General features: G+C 59.3%; 2 protein-coding genes across 2 annotated transcripts in view; both read right to left on the bottom strand.

The window, feature by feature from the left end:
• Positions 1-4,046, bottom strand: part of LOC120581935 (uncharacterized) — an 11,211-nt gene extending 7,165 nt beyond the window's left edge. Inside the window, exon 1 of the mRNA XM_039836815.1 lies at positions 3,990-4,046. Within this exon, the coding sequence (XP_039692749.1) occupies positions 3,990-4,046 (57 nt within the window). The remainder of the gene's footprint in view (positions 1-3,989) is intronic.
• A 69-nt stretch (positions 4,047-4,115) lies between these two features.
• Positions 4,116-17,613, bottom strand: SLC38A3 (solute carrier family 38 member 3). Its single transcript, XM_039837822.1, has 16 exons — positions 17,539-17,613; positions 10,301-10,455; positions 10,129-10,210; positions 9,849-9,964; positions 9,211-9,284; positions 9,039-9,131; positions 8,855-8,936; positions 7,723-7,805; positions 7,568-7,626; positions 7,247-7,411; positions 7,088-7,167; positions 6,724-6,824; positions 6,375-6,499; positions 6,146-6,290; positions 5,095-5,198; positions 4,116-5,007 (listed from the first exon to the last, which is right to left on the bottom strand). The coding sequence occupies exons 2-16, from the start codon at positions 10,399-10,401 to the stop codon at positions 4,903-4,905; spliced, it is 1,515 nt and encodes a 504-aa protein (XP_039693756.1). The 5' UTR covers positions 10,402-10,455; positions 17,539-17,613; the 3' UTR covers positions 4,116-4,902.
• Between the last annotated feature and the right edge of the window lie 1,075 nt (positions 17,614-18,688).

Genomic DNA, 18,688 nt, shown 5'->3' with positions numbered 1-18,688 from the left:
CCCCAAAGACGTCGGCAGGATAAGAAAAGGAGCTGGGTACTACATGGAGGGGCTCTCAGAACTCTTGGTCAAGGGTCAGTCTGAGAGTCTGACCCTTTCCTTTCCTCTGGGAACGCCTCCAAGGTCAGGAAGCCCGCGGGGGGGTCTGGGCCTGGCTCCTTGAGGACCCAGCCAAAGATGGGACTAGCAGCTCCTTACTCACATGCCCATGACACCGGGTGTTGAGGCCTCCGCCCCTCCCGGACGACCTCTCCCCTTCAGCCCCGCACCGAACCTTCTGCCTGCCTTCCTCCCATGCGCCAGCCAGGAAGCCTTTCTGGAATGACTTGGAGGCTCAGGGCCTGGCTGCACAGCCCATAGGTGACCAGCCCAGCTACCCGGCTGTGGCAACGTGTTGGGTGGGTCACGGTGCAGCCCAGGCTTCTAATGTTGACCGCCAGGGGGCAACAGAGGCCGCCTTCTACCGATTTTGGAGGATTAGGTCGCTTCTAATCCCAGGTCCCGCTATGTGAGAGGCAGAGCAGGTTTGCAGCCTCGTGTGGTTTTGAAAACAGTTTTATTCCTTTAGACTTTTTGAAGGGCTGGTCTTTCTTTCTAAGTAACTTTCAGTCCATTTTTACTGTTCCAAGTTGTTTGAAAGTTAGTTGCTGGATGACTTTAAATTGAGGTCAAGGCAGACTGATGATTCCTCTGGGTCTCTCCATATGCTCCTTGATGTCCCTAGCTGCATCTTGGACCTATAGTGTTCCTAGCTACCAGGACTTGGCCAGACCAGACAGTAGCCACCCTTGCACACTCCCCCCGATGCTGATGGTCAAGCCTCCATCTATTGTCTTCCAGCTCAGTTTCCCCAGGGCGCTGGCCCAGAAGTCCTTGACCTACCTCCAACCCACCAGCCTACCAGCTCCTTCCCATCTCTTACCGTCCATAGCTGCTTCTTCCCAGTCTTTCTTAAAAGCCTGTTGGGCCCGCTCCTCTCAGTTCACACAAGTTGTCTGCACTTGGTTTTTCCAGTTCCTGCCTCGCTCTCCTCCAACCACGCCAGTCAGGTTGCCTCTCCCTCCACAAAGCAGCCCCCAAAGTCCTCAGCGGCTCATACCTTGGTCTCTTCTCTACCCTCACCTCCTGGAGCACTTGATGCTGGCCGGGCTCCCGGTGCCCACATTTGCCTGGGCTTCCTCCTGCCTACCGGCTGTTCCTACTCAGCTCATTTGCTGGTTCCGCCTCATCTCTCCTACCTCCTCCCAGGAATGTTCCAGGGCTCAGCCCAGACTGCTGCCTTCCTCTGCCTACACTCACCTCCCCCATCTCATCTAGGCCCCTGGCTTTACGTCCACTCTCTCCAGCATTGGCTGCTCTACTCACTGAACTCAGGTCGCACCCCCAGAGGTGGACTCGGCATCTCCACTTTGACGTCACACTGGTCTCCCTCCCAAGCCCGTTCCTCCCTCAACGTCCCTCAGGGGGTACAGTGGCAGTTGGTCCCTAGACAGGCTTGGAGTCCCTCTCGACTTGTCTCTGCCCCTCCTCTCTTGCCCTAACCATTAAGGAACCTTGCTGCCTCCACCTTCAGGACAAGCTCAGCGTCTCACCCCGATTGTGCCACCACCTGGGCTGAGGCCTTCGACATGCTTGTCCGGAACGACTGCAGTGGCCCTGTCAGTGTCACCCTTGGCTTCCCAACCGCCACCCAGAATCTAGTCTCAATGCGACAGCCAGAATAATCCACTGAAAATTTAGAGGCGCTGCTGAGTCAGATCCTGCCTCTCCTGTGTTTAGGACCTTGCGCTGGCTTTTACCTTTCCCAGAGAAAAATCCAAAGTCCTCATGGCGGCTGACAAGACCCCACAACATCCGCCCCGTCATCAGCCCCCATTCACCCCTTCTCTTCTCTCTCGCTCCACCTAACATCAGCCGCAATGGCTTCTCGCATTCTGCCTCGGGGCTTTGTGCTGGCTGATCCCTCTGTTTGCGACTGATCCCTGCAGGCATCCACTTGGCTTTCTCCCTCTTCAAATCTCTGATCAAATGTCCCTTTCTCAGTGAGGCCCACCCTGACCCACCTCCAGACCCCTGTTCTCCATTGCCCTCACCTTGTCATTTTCACTCCCTATCATACTGAGCATCTTCTGACAAATGATATAATCTAGGGATTATGTTTCCTGTTTCTGGAATGTAAATTCAAGGAAGGCAGGGTCTTCGCTTTGTTCACTGCTGTGCGCACAGGTGTTGACCCAGAAGGAATCTTAGTAAACACGTGCTGATTGAACGATCGAATCCCTTTTGTGTTGATCGGCAAGTATGTACCTGTGCACACAGGTGAGCTAGGTGCGGGCAAGGAGGCCAAGGCCTAGGTTTTGGTCTCTTTTCCTGGTCTATATCTGTTTTCTTTCTGTTACAAGCAGTCATAAGGAAAACAAATAGAGAAGAAAAAAGAAAAGAAATAGAGAAAGCCTCTGTCCTGGACTTTCTGGCTGTTCTATCTTGTCAATATTCTAAGCAGAACAAAAAAAAATTTTTTAAGAGCAACTTTTTAGAGCAAAGAAGGAAAAAAAAAAGATCTGGGAAATTCTTCAAAACATACAAAAATGCTTCACGACAACAAAGGGCCCGCAGACCCATCCTCATGGAGGCCGGGTATCTAGGACTTGACAGCTACGGATGAAAGTTACTCCTTTTCGAAGTCACGTGGACACTTGGTCTGGGCGTAGGATGTAGTGGTCACATCGCCTGCACTCTCCGCCTGGGGCCTGCTGCCCACCAGTCAGGCGGGAGGAGACCATGCTGGGCGAGCAGGGATGCATGGCCTCCGGGGCAGGGTCCTTCCTTCAGCTCAGCTGTGTGTGTGGCGGGGGAGCAGCAGGAGGAGCTACTGTCCGCACACACGTCTCCTCCGAGGGGCCCGAAGCCAGGCCTGGGGTCTTAAGGGACTCCGGACAGTCCTGCTGCTGCTCTGACCTGCAGCCTTCTTTGGATGCAGGGTCTGTTTGCAGGATGGACTTTGACCTGCATTGTCTCCCACCCCTCAGCAGCCCCGGGTCCCAGGAAGGGCAATAGCCCCATCTGATGAGGAAGAAGCCGGAGACCCCCAGAGGGCGGCCCTTCACCCCAGGGCACTGTGGGCTGCAGCCACCTCTAGGCCAGAGTCCAACTCTTTTCTGGGGCCATGGGGCTCCCGGGTGAGTCCCCAGGCTAGAGTCAGGCGCCTGGGGCTGATGGGAACCACACTCAGGAAGCCCCCCTCTGACCAGCTGGCACTTCTGTAGGCCTAGCAGCCACCAGCTTGAGGAAAGTTCTTTCTTCAGGGGTTTCCCATGCTGGCAGCCTCCTTGCCAGTTCAAACTGGATTTGGACTTTGCCTGCCGCCCTTTCCTCAGAGGCCTAGCCGGGCGCAGGGTCTCTTCTAATGAGGATTTGGTGCCAAGGCCCGGGCAGCTCCATCCCTCCGGGTCCCAGCTGGTTCTGGCCTGCCCCGGGCAGTGGGCAGCTTCCAAGCGCTACCCGGGCCAGGGCACCTGGGGCTGCCCTGCGTCCTTGCAGCCCCTGCCCCGCTTTGGACACCCCCACTCAAAACTCAGGCCCCCCCATACAGGGACTCACTAACCCACCTTTAGTCACGGTTATTCAGGGTTTTGCTGTGAACACAACGTTCAGCCTGACAGGGTACAGGGTCCCTGGACTTTTGTTTCTAGACTCGTGGCATTGACAGAGGGTTGACATGGCAGCCAGGGGAGGGCAGGGGGCCTTCCGCAGGGCTTCTGCAGCTGCCCCCAGCTCAGACCCTCCGTGAAGCTGCTGGGGATGCACCTCACGTTGCCTCCTTCCGGAGGCCTCTCTCTGTCCCATTTCCTGGGGCCTCATTAATTCCTCCCCACCTCACCCCGTGAGAAAGCAGGTCTGTGCTGAGCCTGGCCCAGGCCCAGAGCCGGGTCTGAGCACACCGCTGGTTGGTTTGCGAGGCAGGGGGTGGGGTGGGGTAGGAGACTCACCCTGTCCCCACCCTCATCCCAGGCAAAGAAGCCGGAGTGGCCTCCATCGCCATCCATGTCCCAGCTCCCATTCCACTTTCCAGGAACACGGGGACCATGGAGATCAAGAATATAAAACACAGCTGGTCTCATGTATAATATTTATAAAAGGGGGCTGCCAACCAGCCTCTCCCAGGCTGGCCCCCGGGGTCTTTGTCTCCCAGAGGCAGAGACGCTCTGGGCCTCGGCCTCTCTCTTCCCTCGGCAGTGGAATGTAGGCTGCAGCTCAGGCTTGGGGTGGAGTCCCAGCCTCCCCAGGACTGGGGAAAGGGTAGGGCGGGGGCCCCTTCGGGGTACCCATACCAGCTTCACCCTCAGAAGAAGCTGCTGGCTCCAGGCATAGGGTGGTGGGGTCTGTTCCTGGTGGAGGGGATGAAGGAAGGGGACAAAAGTATCCAAGGAACCGAGCCCAAATGCCTGCAAGGGACCTAGGGGACAAAAGGAGGGACGGCGAGGGGGCTGAGGGAGACGGGCCCCAGGGTGCAGACTGTGGCCCAGCAACAAGGCGGGGGGAAGGGCTGCAGGCCTGGGTTCCAGCTCTATGTGCCCCTGTAGGCTGCGTGAGCTCAGTGTGTGCCTCTGTGTAAGGAGGATAAGCAGCTCGGGTGGGATCCGAGGCAATGGGAGGGGAGCAGGGGCACAGCCCACCCCGCTCCCAGCACAGGAAGACCCTGCCACCTGGGAGCCCAGCAAGGTAGTGGCCCGAGGGCCTTGGTCCTGGCTCTTTAAGAAAAACCTTCCACAGAGAGGGCGTGGGGCAGGGCCAAATGCCATAGCGTTAACCACATCTTTCTCCTCCCCCATGACTGGCCACCGGGTGAAAGAGTGTGGGCAGGGTTCCTAGAACAAGAAGACAGAACAGGATGGGGGTGTCCTAGTGGCTTCCTTCATGCTGGCTGGTCCCTGAGACCCAGTCAATGATGATGAAGCTCAAGCTCATGGTCATCAGCAAGAAGCCAAGCACAGCAAAACAAAGGGCCTGTGGGGTCAGAAGTCAGGATGAGGTCTGGGGTCAGGGCAACCTCCTCAGCCCACACAAGCCTACCAGCCTCCAGGCCCCTCGCACCAGGATTTTAGGGGTGGACCTTGCAGGTTCCTTCTCAGTGGGCATGATCCGGAAGTAGAAGATGGCAGGGAAGATGAAAATGAGGCATGGGGCGGATGTGGCTCCTGCAAAGAAAAAGGCATGGCTACTGCAGGCTCATAGCCACCTATGGACTAAGATTCAAGGGTGCGCCCTTCAATGAGATCAGACACTCCTGGTTGGGGGTGGGGTCTCAGCTTGAGACTCTCTCTACTTGAAAGATCCGTGGGATTCTGGAGAGCCCACCAGCCCCTCCCTTTGCTCTCTGCCCACCAGGGTGGAAGGCTAAGGCTGTTGGAGTCAGGAGAATCTGTCAGTAAATGAAGCTAGCAAAGAGGAGAGGCAAGCCACAAGATCGAGATGGAGCCTTAAGGATCTTGGGCGCCTGGATCTAGCTATTCCTGAAGGCTTTTCCATGATTTGAGCCAATGTATTCTTTTCTGCTTAATTCATTTTGAGTAAGATTTTGGACATACACAAGTGAGAGTCCTGTTTACGATATCCATAATACTCAACCCCCAGTCTCTGTGTTGGTCCCTGCAGAGTTGGGTTAGGGGGTCAGTCTCTTCAGTTGGGTCATCCCAAATATGTCTCAGAATTGTTGGCCTTCCAGCTCAGAGCCCCAACTGGTTTGAGACGGTAAACAGAGCACTAAACCTGTATTCCCATGATCCTGGGGCTGAATCGAGGCGTCCCATTTATCAGCTATATGGATTTGCTACTCCCTTAATCGCTCTGAACTTCAATTTCCTCATGCGTGAAATGGGGATAAGACCTAATGATGAGACCCTCCTTCGTGGAGGCCTCTGAACTCTGGGCTCCACCCCGTGCCCCAGCAAGGGGAACTGACTCAGTGGTTCTGAGCCCTCAGCGGGGATCGGAATAGCCTTCCCGACAAAATCCCAGACAGGAGGGTAAGTCGTGCCCCTGGCCAGCGGCCATTGCTCAGCTGTAGGGTACGAGCTCAGGAGTCTGCCAGGATTTGCAGAAGGTAAGTTCTGTGGGGCAACACCCAGCAGGGCTGGGCCCTCACCGATGATCCCGAAGATGCCCAGGATGTTGGGGGCGAAGATGACCAGTAGGTTGATACAAGTGAGCAGGATAATGGCAATGAGCGTGTGCTGCGGCCAGCTGAACTCCTGGCTCTGAAACATCATCTGCTGGATGGCACGGCGCACCTGGGGGAGGGTCATCAGTCCGTCAGCGCCATCGGTCCCACCCCGCATTGGTCTGGCCGCCCGGCCACCTGCCCACTGGCTCACCGGAAACAGAACGATTGGAACTGTGAGTGTGACTGCCGTCAGCACAGCCACGCGCACACACAGGATCAGCACATCAAATGGGTCCACCTTGCTGTAGGTGTGCAGCAGCTCCGACTCCACCCCGTCTGTGGTGGGCAGGGAGGGTGGTCAGCAGGCAGCCCAGGCAGGGAGTGGGGCTCCGAACCGAGTCGACCCTGACACTGTGGGGTGTGGCAACAGACTCACCTCCACAGCGGCAGGACACAGTTAGGCATCACTCACCTAATGAGCACCTATAGCATGCAGGGTGCCATGGCAACTGGCCAGCCCCCTGCCCCCCAGCCTGGCCTCTGTCTCTGCCTAGCCATACCGTAGAAGGTGAGGTAGCCGAAGAGGGCGGCCAGGAAGTACATGACATACATGACGGCGATGGACAGATTGGAGATGCGCTGCATCTTCCTCCTGGAGGGGCTGTGGGAGACAGAGGAGGAGATTGGTGCTGGGCTGGACCGCACTGGGAGATTCTCACGTGCCCTGGGTCTCTGGCACCACACCCTCACCATCTGTCCGCAAGGAAGCTTCCTTCTTGTCCCCAGTGCCACCCACAGCAGCTTGGGAGATCTTTGATTAAATGACTTGGCTCCTGTCACTCCCGTGCCCCTCTCAGGACCATGTCCATTCCCCACAAACCAGCTCAAGGCAGCCCCGCCCCCTCTCCCAGCCATGGAACCTACTCCTTGAGCTCTGTATAGATGGGCAGCACCTCGGGGTGGCAGACGAAGGCGAAAGCCATGATGGGGATGGTGTATGCTGTCTGGGGGAACATGGGGACTGTGTCAGGGCAGCCCCAAAACTCTCAGTGGGCCGCTGCCCCGACCCCGGCCGGTCAGAACCTGTATATTGAGTGTGAAGTATCTTGGGGTGCAGAAAGCTACAGCGTCAGTCTCCCTCTGCAGCTGCATCTCCTCCCTGACGAACTCCACTAGGCTGATGTTGCCTGTGATGTTGACAAAGTTGGGGGGCAGCGGGCAGGGCACATGGAACTTTTTGTAGATGACCTGGGGGTGGGGGTGAGGAGGAGGGTATCAGGGCCAGGCTATGCTGTCTGGTAAGTCACTCTGCAGCCACATAGATCAGGATGGGAGCAGCTGCCTTCTGACACAGGTTTACCAGAGGGACCTGCCCCCTCCCTCCACTAGCAGAGGGTGACTCACTGCAATTAGGAAGAACACCATGCAGCTGAGAGAGAAGCCGCTGGAGTAACCCAGGTAGCCTGCAAAGTGTGTGGGGGGGGCTGTGAGACTGGGGGGTCCCCTCCAGTACATCCTTCCAACATCTCCCTCCGAGGCCCTGGCCCTGTCACACTCACCAAGCTGCCGCATCAGTGCCAGGGGCAGAATGATGGTGACAGAGACCAGAATCACCAGGTAGTTCCCGTTTACGTACCAGTCCCTGCAGGATGGGAGTGGGGAGCCAAGATCAGAGCCCCGCAGCCTTGGCCGGGGCCGCCTGCCTCCACCCCAGGTTGGCGTCACCAGCGGTGCCACTGAGTGACCTCCAAAAAATACTGGTTTACAGCTCTGAGCCTCTCTGTCCCCATCTGCAGAATGGGCACACTCTGGGCTCTCTCCTTCTGGGGCGGGGAAGACTAAGGCACCCTGCTCTTGCTTGGTAACCATCAGATCAGAGTCGCTGCTCTTGTTATTCTCAGGACACACAGGTCTGGGTCCAGCCTGCCCAGGGAGTGGTCCCAAGAGGTCCAGGGAGGTGGGGCGTTTTCCATGGGAGTCTCAGGGACTTGCCAACAACCCGTGCCCCTGTGGTCTCTCCTGGGATCTGCATCCTGCACCATCCTGCCCCACCCACCCCAAGGGACAGGGGGTGCAAGGAACTAAAGGGATGACAAATGGGACCATCCTTCGAGGGCAAGTCCAAAGGCCAACTCCTTGGGAAAGGCGCACAAAGAGGGGGGCTTCTGGCTATTTCCTGCCTCCCAGACTCACAGCCGCTCTGCTTGCCTGGGCTGTGTTGCCAAGGCCAGGGCCTGCTGTCTCCTCTGCCCTCACTCACAAAACATGGTTGATGCCATCAGTGCTGGCAAAGCTAACGATGAGCAACTGGGACACTGTGGGCTTAATTTCCTAGTGGGGAGGGGTGGCTAACGCCCAAGCCAGGTCAAGAATAGCAGGTGCTTAGAGCTAAGCCTGAGGCTCTCGGGTCCTCCTGTGCTCCCAGGCTGGGCCCTGGGCCAGGCGGGGCCCAGCTTCCTCAGCCTCACCCCGGCCCCACATGGCTCTCTTGGGGGTTCCCCTAGGTGCCTCGTAAATGTGGGCGGACTCGATGTTCGCTCCGCTGGCAGCTCTCTGCCCCTCCGCCAGCCATTTATAGGCTCTGTCATCTCTCCCACCAGCCCAGACTGGGCTTCTGGGGCCGGAGCAGGACATAGAGTGTAGACTAGGGCCTCCTACCCTCGCCCAGCCCCGCCCCACCCTGGAGCTCACGAAGTTTCCTTCTCCAGGTTCAGGAAGCTCTGTATGACAAGGGGTAGCTCGGATTTGATGATGTACAGGTAGCTGGACATGGCTGGAGGGAGAGGGGTAGGCAGGGGCTGGGGTCAGTCAAACCGGCCAGACTGCAGACTGTCCACCCACCCACAGTCTGTCTGCGTCTGCCCACCAGCCGCACCTCCAATGTTCTGCAGCGTGATGGCCAGAGCCGCCGCCAGCTTTCCCGGAGTCCCGAAGGCACGGTAGCCCAGCTGCTCATAGGCGCGGATGCCTGTGGGCACAGGAGTCAGGACATTAGCAGTGCTCCTCCCAGCTGCCCCTCCCTTGCTACAGGCTGGCTTGAGGCTCACCGACGACCCCTGAGGACTTGAGTAGCAGGTGGATGGAGTAGCTGGATAGCAGGGCAACAGCCGTCAGCAGGAACCTGGGAAGATGGGTGAAGAAAGGCTGCTGGGCTCCTCTGGCTGGCAGCGGGCAAAGGGCTGTGTGCGTGTGGGGTCTGTGACCCAGGTGTCTGGACCCCCAGCAGATGTGGATGTAGGAAGGGCGGACCCCAGGGGTGGTGAACGCCACCCAGTTTGACCCAGGGGGGACCATGACCCAGAAGAGGCCCTCCAGGCATCACCTCCCCTTGAGTTCTTGGAGCAAACGTGTTTTCCATTTGGCTGCAGAAAAGAGCTCCCAGGTGAGAACACGTGTGCCCACACGGGCCTGGCTGTGGGAGTTCGTCCGTCACGTGTAAATGTGGTAGACGGGCAGACTCAGGCCGGCGAGGCTGGCCTCGTGTTGTCATCTCAGTGGGTTTACTGGGAAATGACGTGTATTTGTTTGACTGTGGCTGTTTTCTCAGCCGTGATTTGGGTTGAGAGTTAAGTGCCCACCCACTGCAACCTGGGTCTTGAGAAAAAAAACCAGGGGGTCCTAGAAGTTCACGGTTGGTGGCCCGTTTAGGGCTCCTGTCTTTAGAAGGTTTGCTGACGGCACTCACAGGAAAAGGATGATGCCCGTGTTGGCCATGGCGAAGGCGAGGCCCAGGATGCCGCTGCCCATGATGGCGTTGCTGAGGTTGAACACCGACACCCCAAACGATGTCTTCCCCTCAAACTGCGGGCACCGGCGTGAGATGGGGGGGGAGTCGGCAGGTCGGGAGGGCATCTCAGCGCGTCCCCCTCACTGCCCCTCGGCCACCCCTCGCTGCCCCAGAGCACCTCATTGCCGCACCCAAGCTCCCCACGGTGCCCCGAGCCCGCTCCGCTGCCCTGGCTCACATCAGTGAAGTGTGGCTCCTTGCTGGGGCTTTTCTGTAGGAAGCCCTCGCCCTCCACACTGCTCCGTCGGGTGCCCTCGACCCTGCAGGCACAGGCCAGGGCAGGCAGCTCAGCTCCCGCCCCTTGCTCTGCACCCCGCCCTCACCCACGACTGGGTCCCTCCTCTGCTCACCTCTGGTTGCCTGCTGCGGGAGTGGTGACCGGGTGTAGCCCCTCCGAGTGTTTGCCGTTGGGCACCAGCTCCACCATCTCCGTCTGCAGAGGTGCCTCCATAGTTCAGGGACCGCCACCAGGAGTGCTAGCTCGCACACCGACACACTCAGGGGTCTGCAGAGCGAATGGTCCCTCTGATTTTTCCTGCTCTTGGGCCCATGGCAGCCTCCCACAGGGTCTCAGCCGTAGCACACCTTCCAGAGGGTCGCTCAGGACATTCATGCACATGGTGCTCTGCCTGCTGCCACCCAGAGACCTTTGGGGGAGTAGGGCTCAGACACCTGAGCTCTCCAGGACACCCTGAGGGGACACCTCAGCCAGTACCTAGCGCTCCCCCCAACACACACACACATGCCAGCCTAGGCAAGTCTTTAAGACCTCAGTTTCCCCATCTGTAAGGAAGGTCAGCCAGATGACCTGAGGCCAGAGCCCATGGTGCCAGGACCCTGCTATGCTGAGTCCCAGGCCTCTGGGCCCCTCTCCGGGGGTGGACCCTGGACTGACTCCCCATCCCTGACGTTGATACCAGGAGACAGTTTCCTGTGCCGGCCCTGTGTGCCAGGGGCCTCCTAGCCAACCTAGAATGGCACGGCCCGACGGCTGGAGGCCTCGGGAGCGGGTGAGGGCTGCGGGCTCTGTTCCCAGCTGCCCGGCGGGCACTGCTGGCAGCCAGAACAAAGGGCCCTCTGTGGGCTGAGAGCTGGCGCTGGGAACGGCAGGCGCAGAGGCTACCCCCCCCCCAGAGCCAGGAGGCCTGAGGCAGTGCTGGGTGGCTGGACACCTGGGCCCTGCCCGCCTGGCTGCAAAGGGCCCTCAGGGGGCCTTCCAGGAAATGGGTGCCCCAGGGCCCAGTCTCTGGGCCACACAGGCCTCACCCTCCACGCAGCCCTGGCCTGAGGGCCGTGTTTTCCTTCAAGCCTCTCCTCCCCTGCTAGGGACCCCCCCACTCTTAGGTGCCCATCCTCCAGGAGTCTTTGAGCTCCGCCCCATTTCCTGGAGCCCCAGGCCGGGACCTGAAGGCCTTGGCCAGCTGTAGAGAGGCCTTGACCACTGGATCTGTCCCCTTTCTCGTGCTTAGGGCATGGCTCTGCTGGGTCTCAAAGGAGCCAACTGCCTTTCTCTCCACCCCCCAACCCTACCCACTTCCCAGATGGCCCACTGGCCCCTCTCCCATCAGTGTGGGGGCTGAGAGCCACCCATACTATGCCCAGAAGCTACTTGGTATAGTGCCCCCAGGATCTATCAGGATATTGTGAAGGCCAGACAAACCAGCAGGAGAGCTGAGGCCAGAGTGGTGACAATGGATGCGGCAACACTGCCAGGTAGGCCAGCCAGAACCTAGTCATGATGCCATGGCACCGTCTGCTCGGGACCCCGGAATCCGCTCCGAATCCCCTATCCCCACTCCAGAGCCCGATGGCCTCAGGTCCGCTCTTGAACCTGGATCACCAGGGGTCTCGAACTTAGCACTTGGGACTGTGGGTGGGTAGGGGTGGCTAGGCTCAGGCCTCAGGCCCGAGTGTCCCAAAGGCCACACAGAACTGACCAGAGGATCACCCCGCTGTGCCTCGGGTAGCCCCTGACCAGAGTTCAGATCCCAGGCATGTCGGTCCTGGGGACCCTGCCCCTGGTCCCGCTGTACACCTCAGTCTGCCTCTCCTTGCTCCGATGCTGGCATCTGAACCCTCTTCTCCTCCAGCCCTGCCCGCTCAGGACCGTGACATGCGAACATCTCTTCTCACGTCCTCTTCGCCTGGACCAGAGTCCTGGACCAGCCTGTCTTCACGCCCCAGCCCAGAGGCTCATCATCAGCACATGCCTCCAAGGATCCCAGCTGGGTGTAGAGGTGCCAGCACCTGGTCTCCAGAGTCACTCGGGAGTGCCCCCTGGCTCTCAGCTGGGGTGGCCCTTGCCAGACCTCCTGGCCTGGGCAGGCTGGGACAGGCCCTCAGAGTGTGCTGAGTCGGCAGTCTAGACAAAGCACCCTTCTCTGCCTTAAAATCCTTCCCTCGCAGTCAAGCACTGCTTCCAGGGAGACCACAGCCCATGGCATGGTCATGGGCCAAGGTGCCTGAGGTCCTGGCTCCGGGTTCCCCGACCCTCCAGCATGACTAGGGCCTAGACCTTCGGGGCCTGTCTATTGCTGCTGGGTCTTGAGCTGGCCTGAGATCCCAGAGAGGACATGGAATACCCTTACTCAAGTGGCTTTCAGTCTGGAAGGGACAAAACTCCCAATCATATCCCTCACCCTATGGCTCCTGATGCAGCTGAGTGTGAGCCACATAGTGCTGGGACTTAAAAAGGGGGAGAGTGAGGCATCAAGGAAGGATTCCTGGAGGAGGAGGTGATAGAGCCAGTTCCAAAATTCCAGTGGGAGTCCCCCAGATGTGGAAATGAGAAAGAGTGACTCAAGCAGAGGGCACAGCATGGGCAAAGGCCCTGAGGTATGGTATAAGACAGGCACTGAGGGTAAAATGAGGGTTCCAGGGCCACAGAAAAGCCTGACAAAGCCTCGAAGGCCAGGTCAAGGAGTCTGTACTTCAGTCTAGTGCAGGGCTAAGGGCCGGGGGCCCAGGGTAGCGATTAGCACCAGCCTGGCATGTGGACCCCCAGCCATTCCTTGAAGCTGGCACTCATTATTGACAGTTCCCACCCCTCAGGACTGTCACCTCTCAGGCCTCTTTCTCTCAGGGAGTCAGGAGGACCCAGGGTATCACCACTGTCTAAGGAAAGCTTCACTCTGGGGGGATCCCCGAGTGGACACTCCGAGTCTGAAGCTGGCCCAGTCCTGCTTCGCTGTGTGATGATAGGCAGAGCGTTGCCCGCTCAGGACTTCAGTGTCCTCCTGTCCCTCCAGGGATCCCTAGAAGTCTGACCAAAGCTGGGGACAGAGTGAGGAGCCTCCCCGAGGCCTTTGCCCCCAGAGCAGCTCATGAGGCCTCACTCAGGCTCTGGGGTGGGGAGATCGCTGTAACCTTTGGTGGGTCATCAGAAGGGCATCTGTCAAGGGTGCACCATGGGCCTGGGCAGTAAATCGATGGCCCAGCCCACTGCCCCGGGGCCTGTTTGCTCTCCTGGGAGATAAGGGACAAGAGAGAACAGGAGCCACAGGGTTAGTGCAGCAGGTAACGCCCGCCCACGTGGGCATCACAGGGTGAGAATTCGTCAGGCACACCTAGGAGGGTGTTGAGGTTGGCTAATTAAAGATTTCAAGGCCCAGGAATCCAGGCCACCACGGGGCCACCGCTTGCATCAGCTTCTGTGGGAAGCACATCTCTCTGTCTTCTTCCCCGATGATCAGGGATGGAAGCAGGTCTGTAGTAGCAGGCTGGCTACAGGGAGGCGACCACACTGTCCTTCCCTCAGTCCTGTGGCCGCTGCCCCACAGAGCTTGCTGCCACGGCCGCCAGGCTTCTTGTGCCTGGGCAGCCCTAACCTCAAGGCAGATCTCAGAGAGGGGCAGCTGGCCTGGCTCGAGGGTCCACTATTGTTATCCCTGGGGGCTGGGGGATGAGGCCGCCCTCGGTTCCAGCTCACCCATCTTTACCACGCCCCTTCTCGGCTGAGACAAGGTGCCCCTTCCAGACTGGCACCCTTCCGCCTACCTGCTTCTCCAGGCTTCAGGGGGAGTCTCCTTGGACAAGCTCTCAGTCAGTAGGGAAACTGGATTCAGGGATACATCTCTGAATTGTGTGTTTTCAAGGCACAGCCGCAGGGGTACGTAGGGGGCTGACTGCCAAGGCCAGGGGTCCAGTAACAGGTGTGTGGGAGGGGAAGGTACTAAAACACACCTCTTGCCCCTCCTCCAGACCTACAACTCCAGATTCTGACCCAGGTAGATCCAGTATTTGCATCTACTACTTCCTCACGGTCAACGACACTAGGTAAGTGGCTAGTGTGTGGCCAATGCCTGGCTGGTACTGAGGAGGTAGCAGGCAGGAAGGGCACATCCAGGGACAGGCGGATGACCCAGAACATTGCCATGTTGGCCGCACCAATCCCTCATCCTCCGGCCCCCTGGGCCTTATGTCTGGGGTCTGTGCTTCTGTGTTCTGGGTATCCGGAAGTGTCTAGAAAGATCTGAGGAGCCCAGCTGGGGCCAGAAGGTGGACTTTCCCGTGACAGGGTACATTTTCTACACACCTACCAGATGCTCAGAGTTGGGCTAAGCCTCAGACACCTAGGCCTCTCCTCCCGCCCAGACCCGGACCCGCCTTGCTCAGGCTGCCCCCAGAGGAGGCTGCAGCTGGAATCTCTTGGCTCAAGACTGGACCAGAGCCAGCAGCAGCCCCCTCCCCCCAATTGCCAGCCCGCTGAGAGGGACGTGCAGCCTGAGGTCCAGCTGAGGCAAAGGACAGGACATCACGTGTCTGTGGCTCCCCAGGAGCAGGGGAGACCCTGAGCCAGCCAGTCCATCCTCCTCCCTGCTGACCCGGAATCCCCTGGAGGCGGCCAAATATTTAGACAGCCGGACTTCTGGCCCCAAAGAAAGCTGGAGCAGGGGCCCGGGGCAGCTCAGGACTCATTGAAGACCCCGATGGGGGGGCTAAAGGCAAGGTCAGCCTGAAGGAGAGGCTCCATCCAGTGTCAGGAAGAAGCAGAGAGGGGCAGAGGGAAGGAAGAGAAAGACAGGGAGAGAAAACACACACACGATACATGCCTCCATGCATACGATTCAGACAGAGGCACAGGGAGACAGAGAAATGCAGATGGATACAGAGCGACACAAACAGAAGAAACTACAGAGAGACATAGATGGATAGACATTCAGACAGGGAACGAGAGAGATGGATAACCAGAGATGGCCAAACAGCCAGAGACGGCAGATGGAGAAAGAGACAGAGGAGACAGCAGGAGATGGCAAGGGACAGTCAGTGAAAGACAGAGAGAGCCCGGGAAGGAGCAGGAAGGGAAGAAGGAGCAGGCGAGGCCGCAGCACCCCGTGAGCACCGTCGGGATGACCAGGCAGAACCACAAGAAGGCTGCCACAGCATTTCCATGTTCCCATAAGGGCAAGATATGTCCCCAGGTGCAGGGACATCCAGAGGGTGAACTGAGTCCACTAGGGCCACAAGGCCAGGCCCAGCTGGAAGGAGCCCCCTAGTCCAGCACCCAGGTCTGTTCTACCCACACAGCAGGAAAGATATACAGAGACAACGATCAGCTGAAGCGACCCCATCCTCAATAGGCATGCACGTGTGCAGACGTGCCAACTGAGAAGCTGTGTACAGGACGTGGCCCGCAGAGCGGAAATTCAACACCAAGCTACTCCGGTCTGCTAGCCGGAAAGCCCCCACTGCCCCAGCAGCTGGTCCTTCCCTTTGGTCCCCAGAAGCCCTGCCTGATCCTCTAGAACGCCCCACCCACCCCTACGTTTGTTTTCTTATCCAGAGTCCAAGGCCAGCCCTCTACCTTCCAGACGAAGGTGCACAGGGCACATAGTAGGTACTCAGTAAAGGTTAAATGAATGAAATGGGCTCAAGGTCCTTACCAAGCCCCCAAGCCATCTCGCCTGCTCCAAGCGGCACCTGGATCCTGTCATGTCGGCACTAGAACATTCTCTTTCAGGGCTCCTATCCTGCTACAGTATAAGCCGCACACACCCCCCAACCTCCCCAAAATAGGTTTTTCCCTCAAACCAAGGTATACTCAGTTCAGCTCAAAAACCTTCCCTGACCTTATCCAGAGACCATGAACTACCCAGTCTGTCCATTTGTCTGGGACTCCAAGGCTGCTAGCTAGGGCAGCAGACACTGGGACGAGAGCAACAATTTCTCTTGGTCTGGCCACCCGGAGCCCTGGACTGGGGGCGGTTTTGTGACATGGGCCAGGAGAACCAGGACTGAATAAAGGGGTGACTTGAGAAGCCAGTGAGATATGGGCTCTATTGGCCCAAGCAGAATAAAGTTCTGAGACACATACCCTCAACCTCTCTCAGAAGCGCAGTCCTCTGCTCCCGACGCCAAGGAGTCAGAGACTCATGCCTGCTTTCTAGTCATTCCAGCCCTCCTGGAGACGTGCCAGGCCTGGCCTCGTCTATCCCTGACTCCTCCCACCTTTGGTGCTTCCTGCAGGAAGCCTTCCGTGGTTGTGCAGGATCTCCCCCTCGCAAAATCGAACTGTCCCCAGATCGCTCCGGCTTTCTATGATCCAGACTGAGACCCTCTGAGGGATCTGCTTTCTTTCCAGAAGGAACGGAGCCCCCATGCTAGACAGAGAACTGAAGAGGAAGGAGTGGAAGGGCCAAGAGCCTCTCCCAGGGACAGCACAGTGGCCCAAGGAAGTCATGGAAGGGACAGGACTGGCAGGCTGATGGAAGAATGGGCCGGGGTCAAGATGTGCCTCACAGTGCAAGGATCTTTGACTTAGACCCCCTCAGACTCGTCCTAGAGCCTACACCTGGGCTCAGGGCTCAGGTCTCTGGGGGGGAGAGGGTGGATCCCCCTAGGCCCCGCCCCCGGCCTCCCCCTCCCAGGGTGTAAACAAACGCACGCATTCGCTGTGGCCAATCCAAGGGGCCAATGGGGCGGGGCGGGCTCTTGCAAACCGAGTCCAGGTCCTTAACCTCCGCGGATGCGCGGGGCCATCTCGCACCACCCGCCCGCGCCCGCGGAGCGGAGCGCACGTATAGCCTCGGCCTCAGACCAGGGAGCTACAAGCACCCTGTGCCCGCCGTGCTCGCCGGCCCGGCTGCAAATGGCACGGGCTGTGGGACCAACATGTGCCCCGCGGCCCCTCAGGAGGCCCGGCCGGATCTGCCCTCCAGCCCCTGCCCAACGCAGCCGGGATAAATATACCCGGAGTCCTCGCGTGCCAGCCGGGCCGATCTGCCTGTCAGGCGCCCGTCGGGGCAACACTCCAGGGCCTGCTCTCAGTCCCTCTTAGGCTCCCCTCCGGGGCCCTCTCCAGCCGGTCCCTGCGGGCCGTGCCTCGGAAAGCTCATCGGGTGCCTCGGACCTCCTGCCGCCCCCGCCGGCCCTACTGAGACGCCCCGAGGCGACCTAGCTAAGCTCAGAGCTGAGTCCTGACTGGCGGATCACTAGACCCGAGTCCCGAGCGCACCCGAGGCTGGGGCGCCTGCCTGAGGCAGGGCGGGCGACCAGAGCCGCCCAGAGCCCGGCTATGGACTGGAGGGTGGACATTAGGACTCGGCCCGCCCGGTGCCCGTGGGCTGGGGATCGGCGCCCCCAGCGGTACCTGGCCTCGCAGGTGGGGACGCGCGGTGCTCCGCTCCCGCCGGCGCTGTCCTCTCTGCTCCCGGCGGAGCGCAGCGGCGGGGGATGAAGGGCGCCCGGCCCCGCCCCCGGCCCGCCCCCCGCCCGCCAATCCCGGTCGGCCCGCGGGAGGAGGGGCTGGTCTGGGGAGAGGCTGGGGCCCGGCCAGCCCAGCAAACCGGCCGCGGGAGCGCTCAAGAGCCCCTCGGTAGGCGAACAGCTGCCCCGGGAGGGCTCAGCTGAGTCTCGTGGGGGGAACGCTTCAGTCCAAAGCACATTCCCTTTGAGTTTTCCCCCTTAACCCCTGAAAGGCTCTGCCTTCACTTCCCCGAACCAGAAGGGGCTCCTCAGCCAAGGGAAGCGGTAACAAGTCAGCCTCAGTGAAAGGTGCTTCAATGGGGGACTTTCAGACATTGCTCAGGCGGCCAGGCGTGTTTGTGCCTGCCTCGCCCTCCGCGAGCAGCGGCGGGGTAGGGGCAGTGAGGACCGGAGGGTAACCGAGTTTGGCTCACAGTCTTGCCTGGCATCTCCCTGGCCATGTCCATTTTCTTATTTCAAAGGAGTAGGAGACAGCTGTCAGTCTGCCCATGAGAAATGGAGCCTGGGACTTGGTGCCCTAGTACAGGGGGTTTTAGGGTGACCCCGTTCTCAGCGGGGACTCTTATCCCACCCCTACCTGCTTTTCACCCAAGGCCTGGGTGCTCGGAGGTGGTTGGTGGGTGTTAAGGCCTCCAGGTTCAGCTAGCAGGGAGTTGGGGGGAGGCCTAAACCTTGGGGAGAGCTGGAGAGGGGGTGTCCCAGAACAGCTGTGTCTCTTGCTTCTCAGCCACAGGCTCTGATCCGATTAACCCCACGGCCTCTGCTGTTTCTAGTCAAGCTGGATGTCTCTGTGTCATGTCTGCCCCCGTCCCTGGTGCTAGGGAGAATGGCCCCAGAGGAGAGGCCTAACCCCTTCCCTGCCCTGGGCTGAGAGTCAGGACTCCTGGACTCTCTTCCTACTGACTCTCGACACCACCACAACCAAGCCTTAGTGTACCTCAGTTTCCCTCTGCGTCACAAGGAAATGGCTCTGTCTTTCTCCCTGGCCTGAGGAGAGTGGGTGAAGAGGAAGCTGTGAGCCAAGGGCAGGGGAC

Source organism: Pteropus medius, unplaced genomic scaffold (genome assembly GCF_902729225.1).
Source record: "Pteropus medius unplaced genomic scaffold, Ma_sr-lr_union100, whole genome shotgun sequence".
NCBI lineage: Eukaryota > Metazoa > Chordata > Mammalia > Chiroptera > Pteropodidae > Pteropus > Pteropus medius.
The sequence above is the reverse complement of the archived record's forward strand: the minus strand, read 5'-3'. Positions and strand labels throughout refer to the sequence as shown.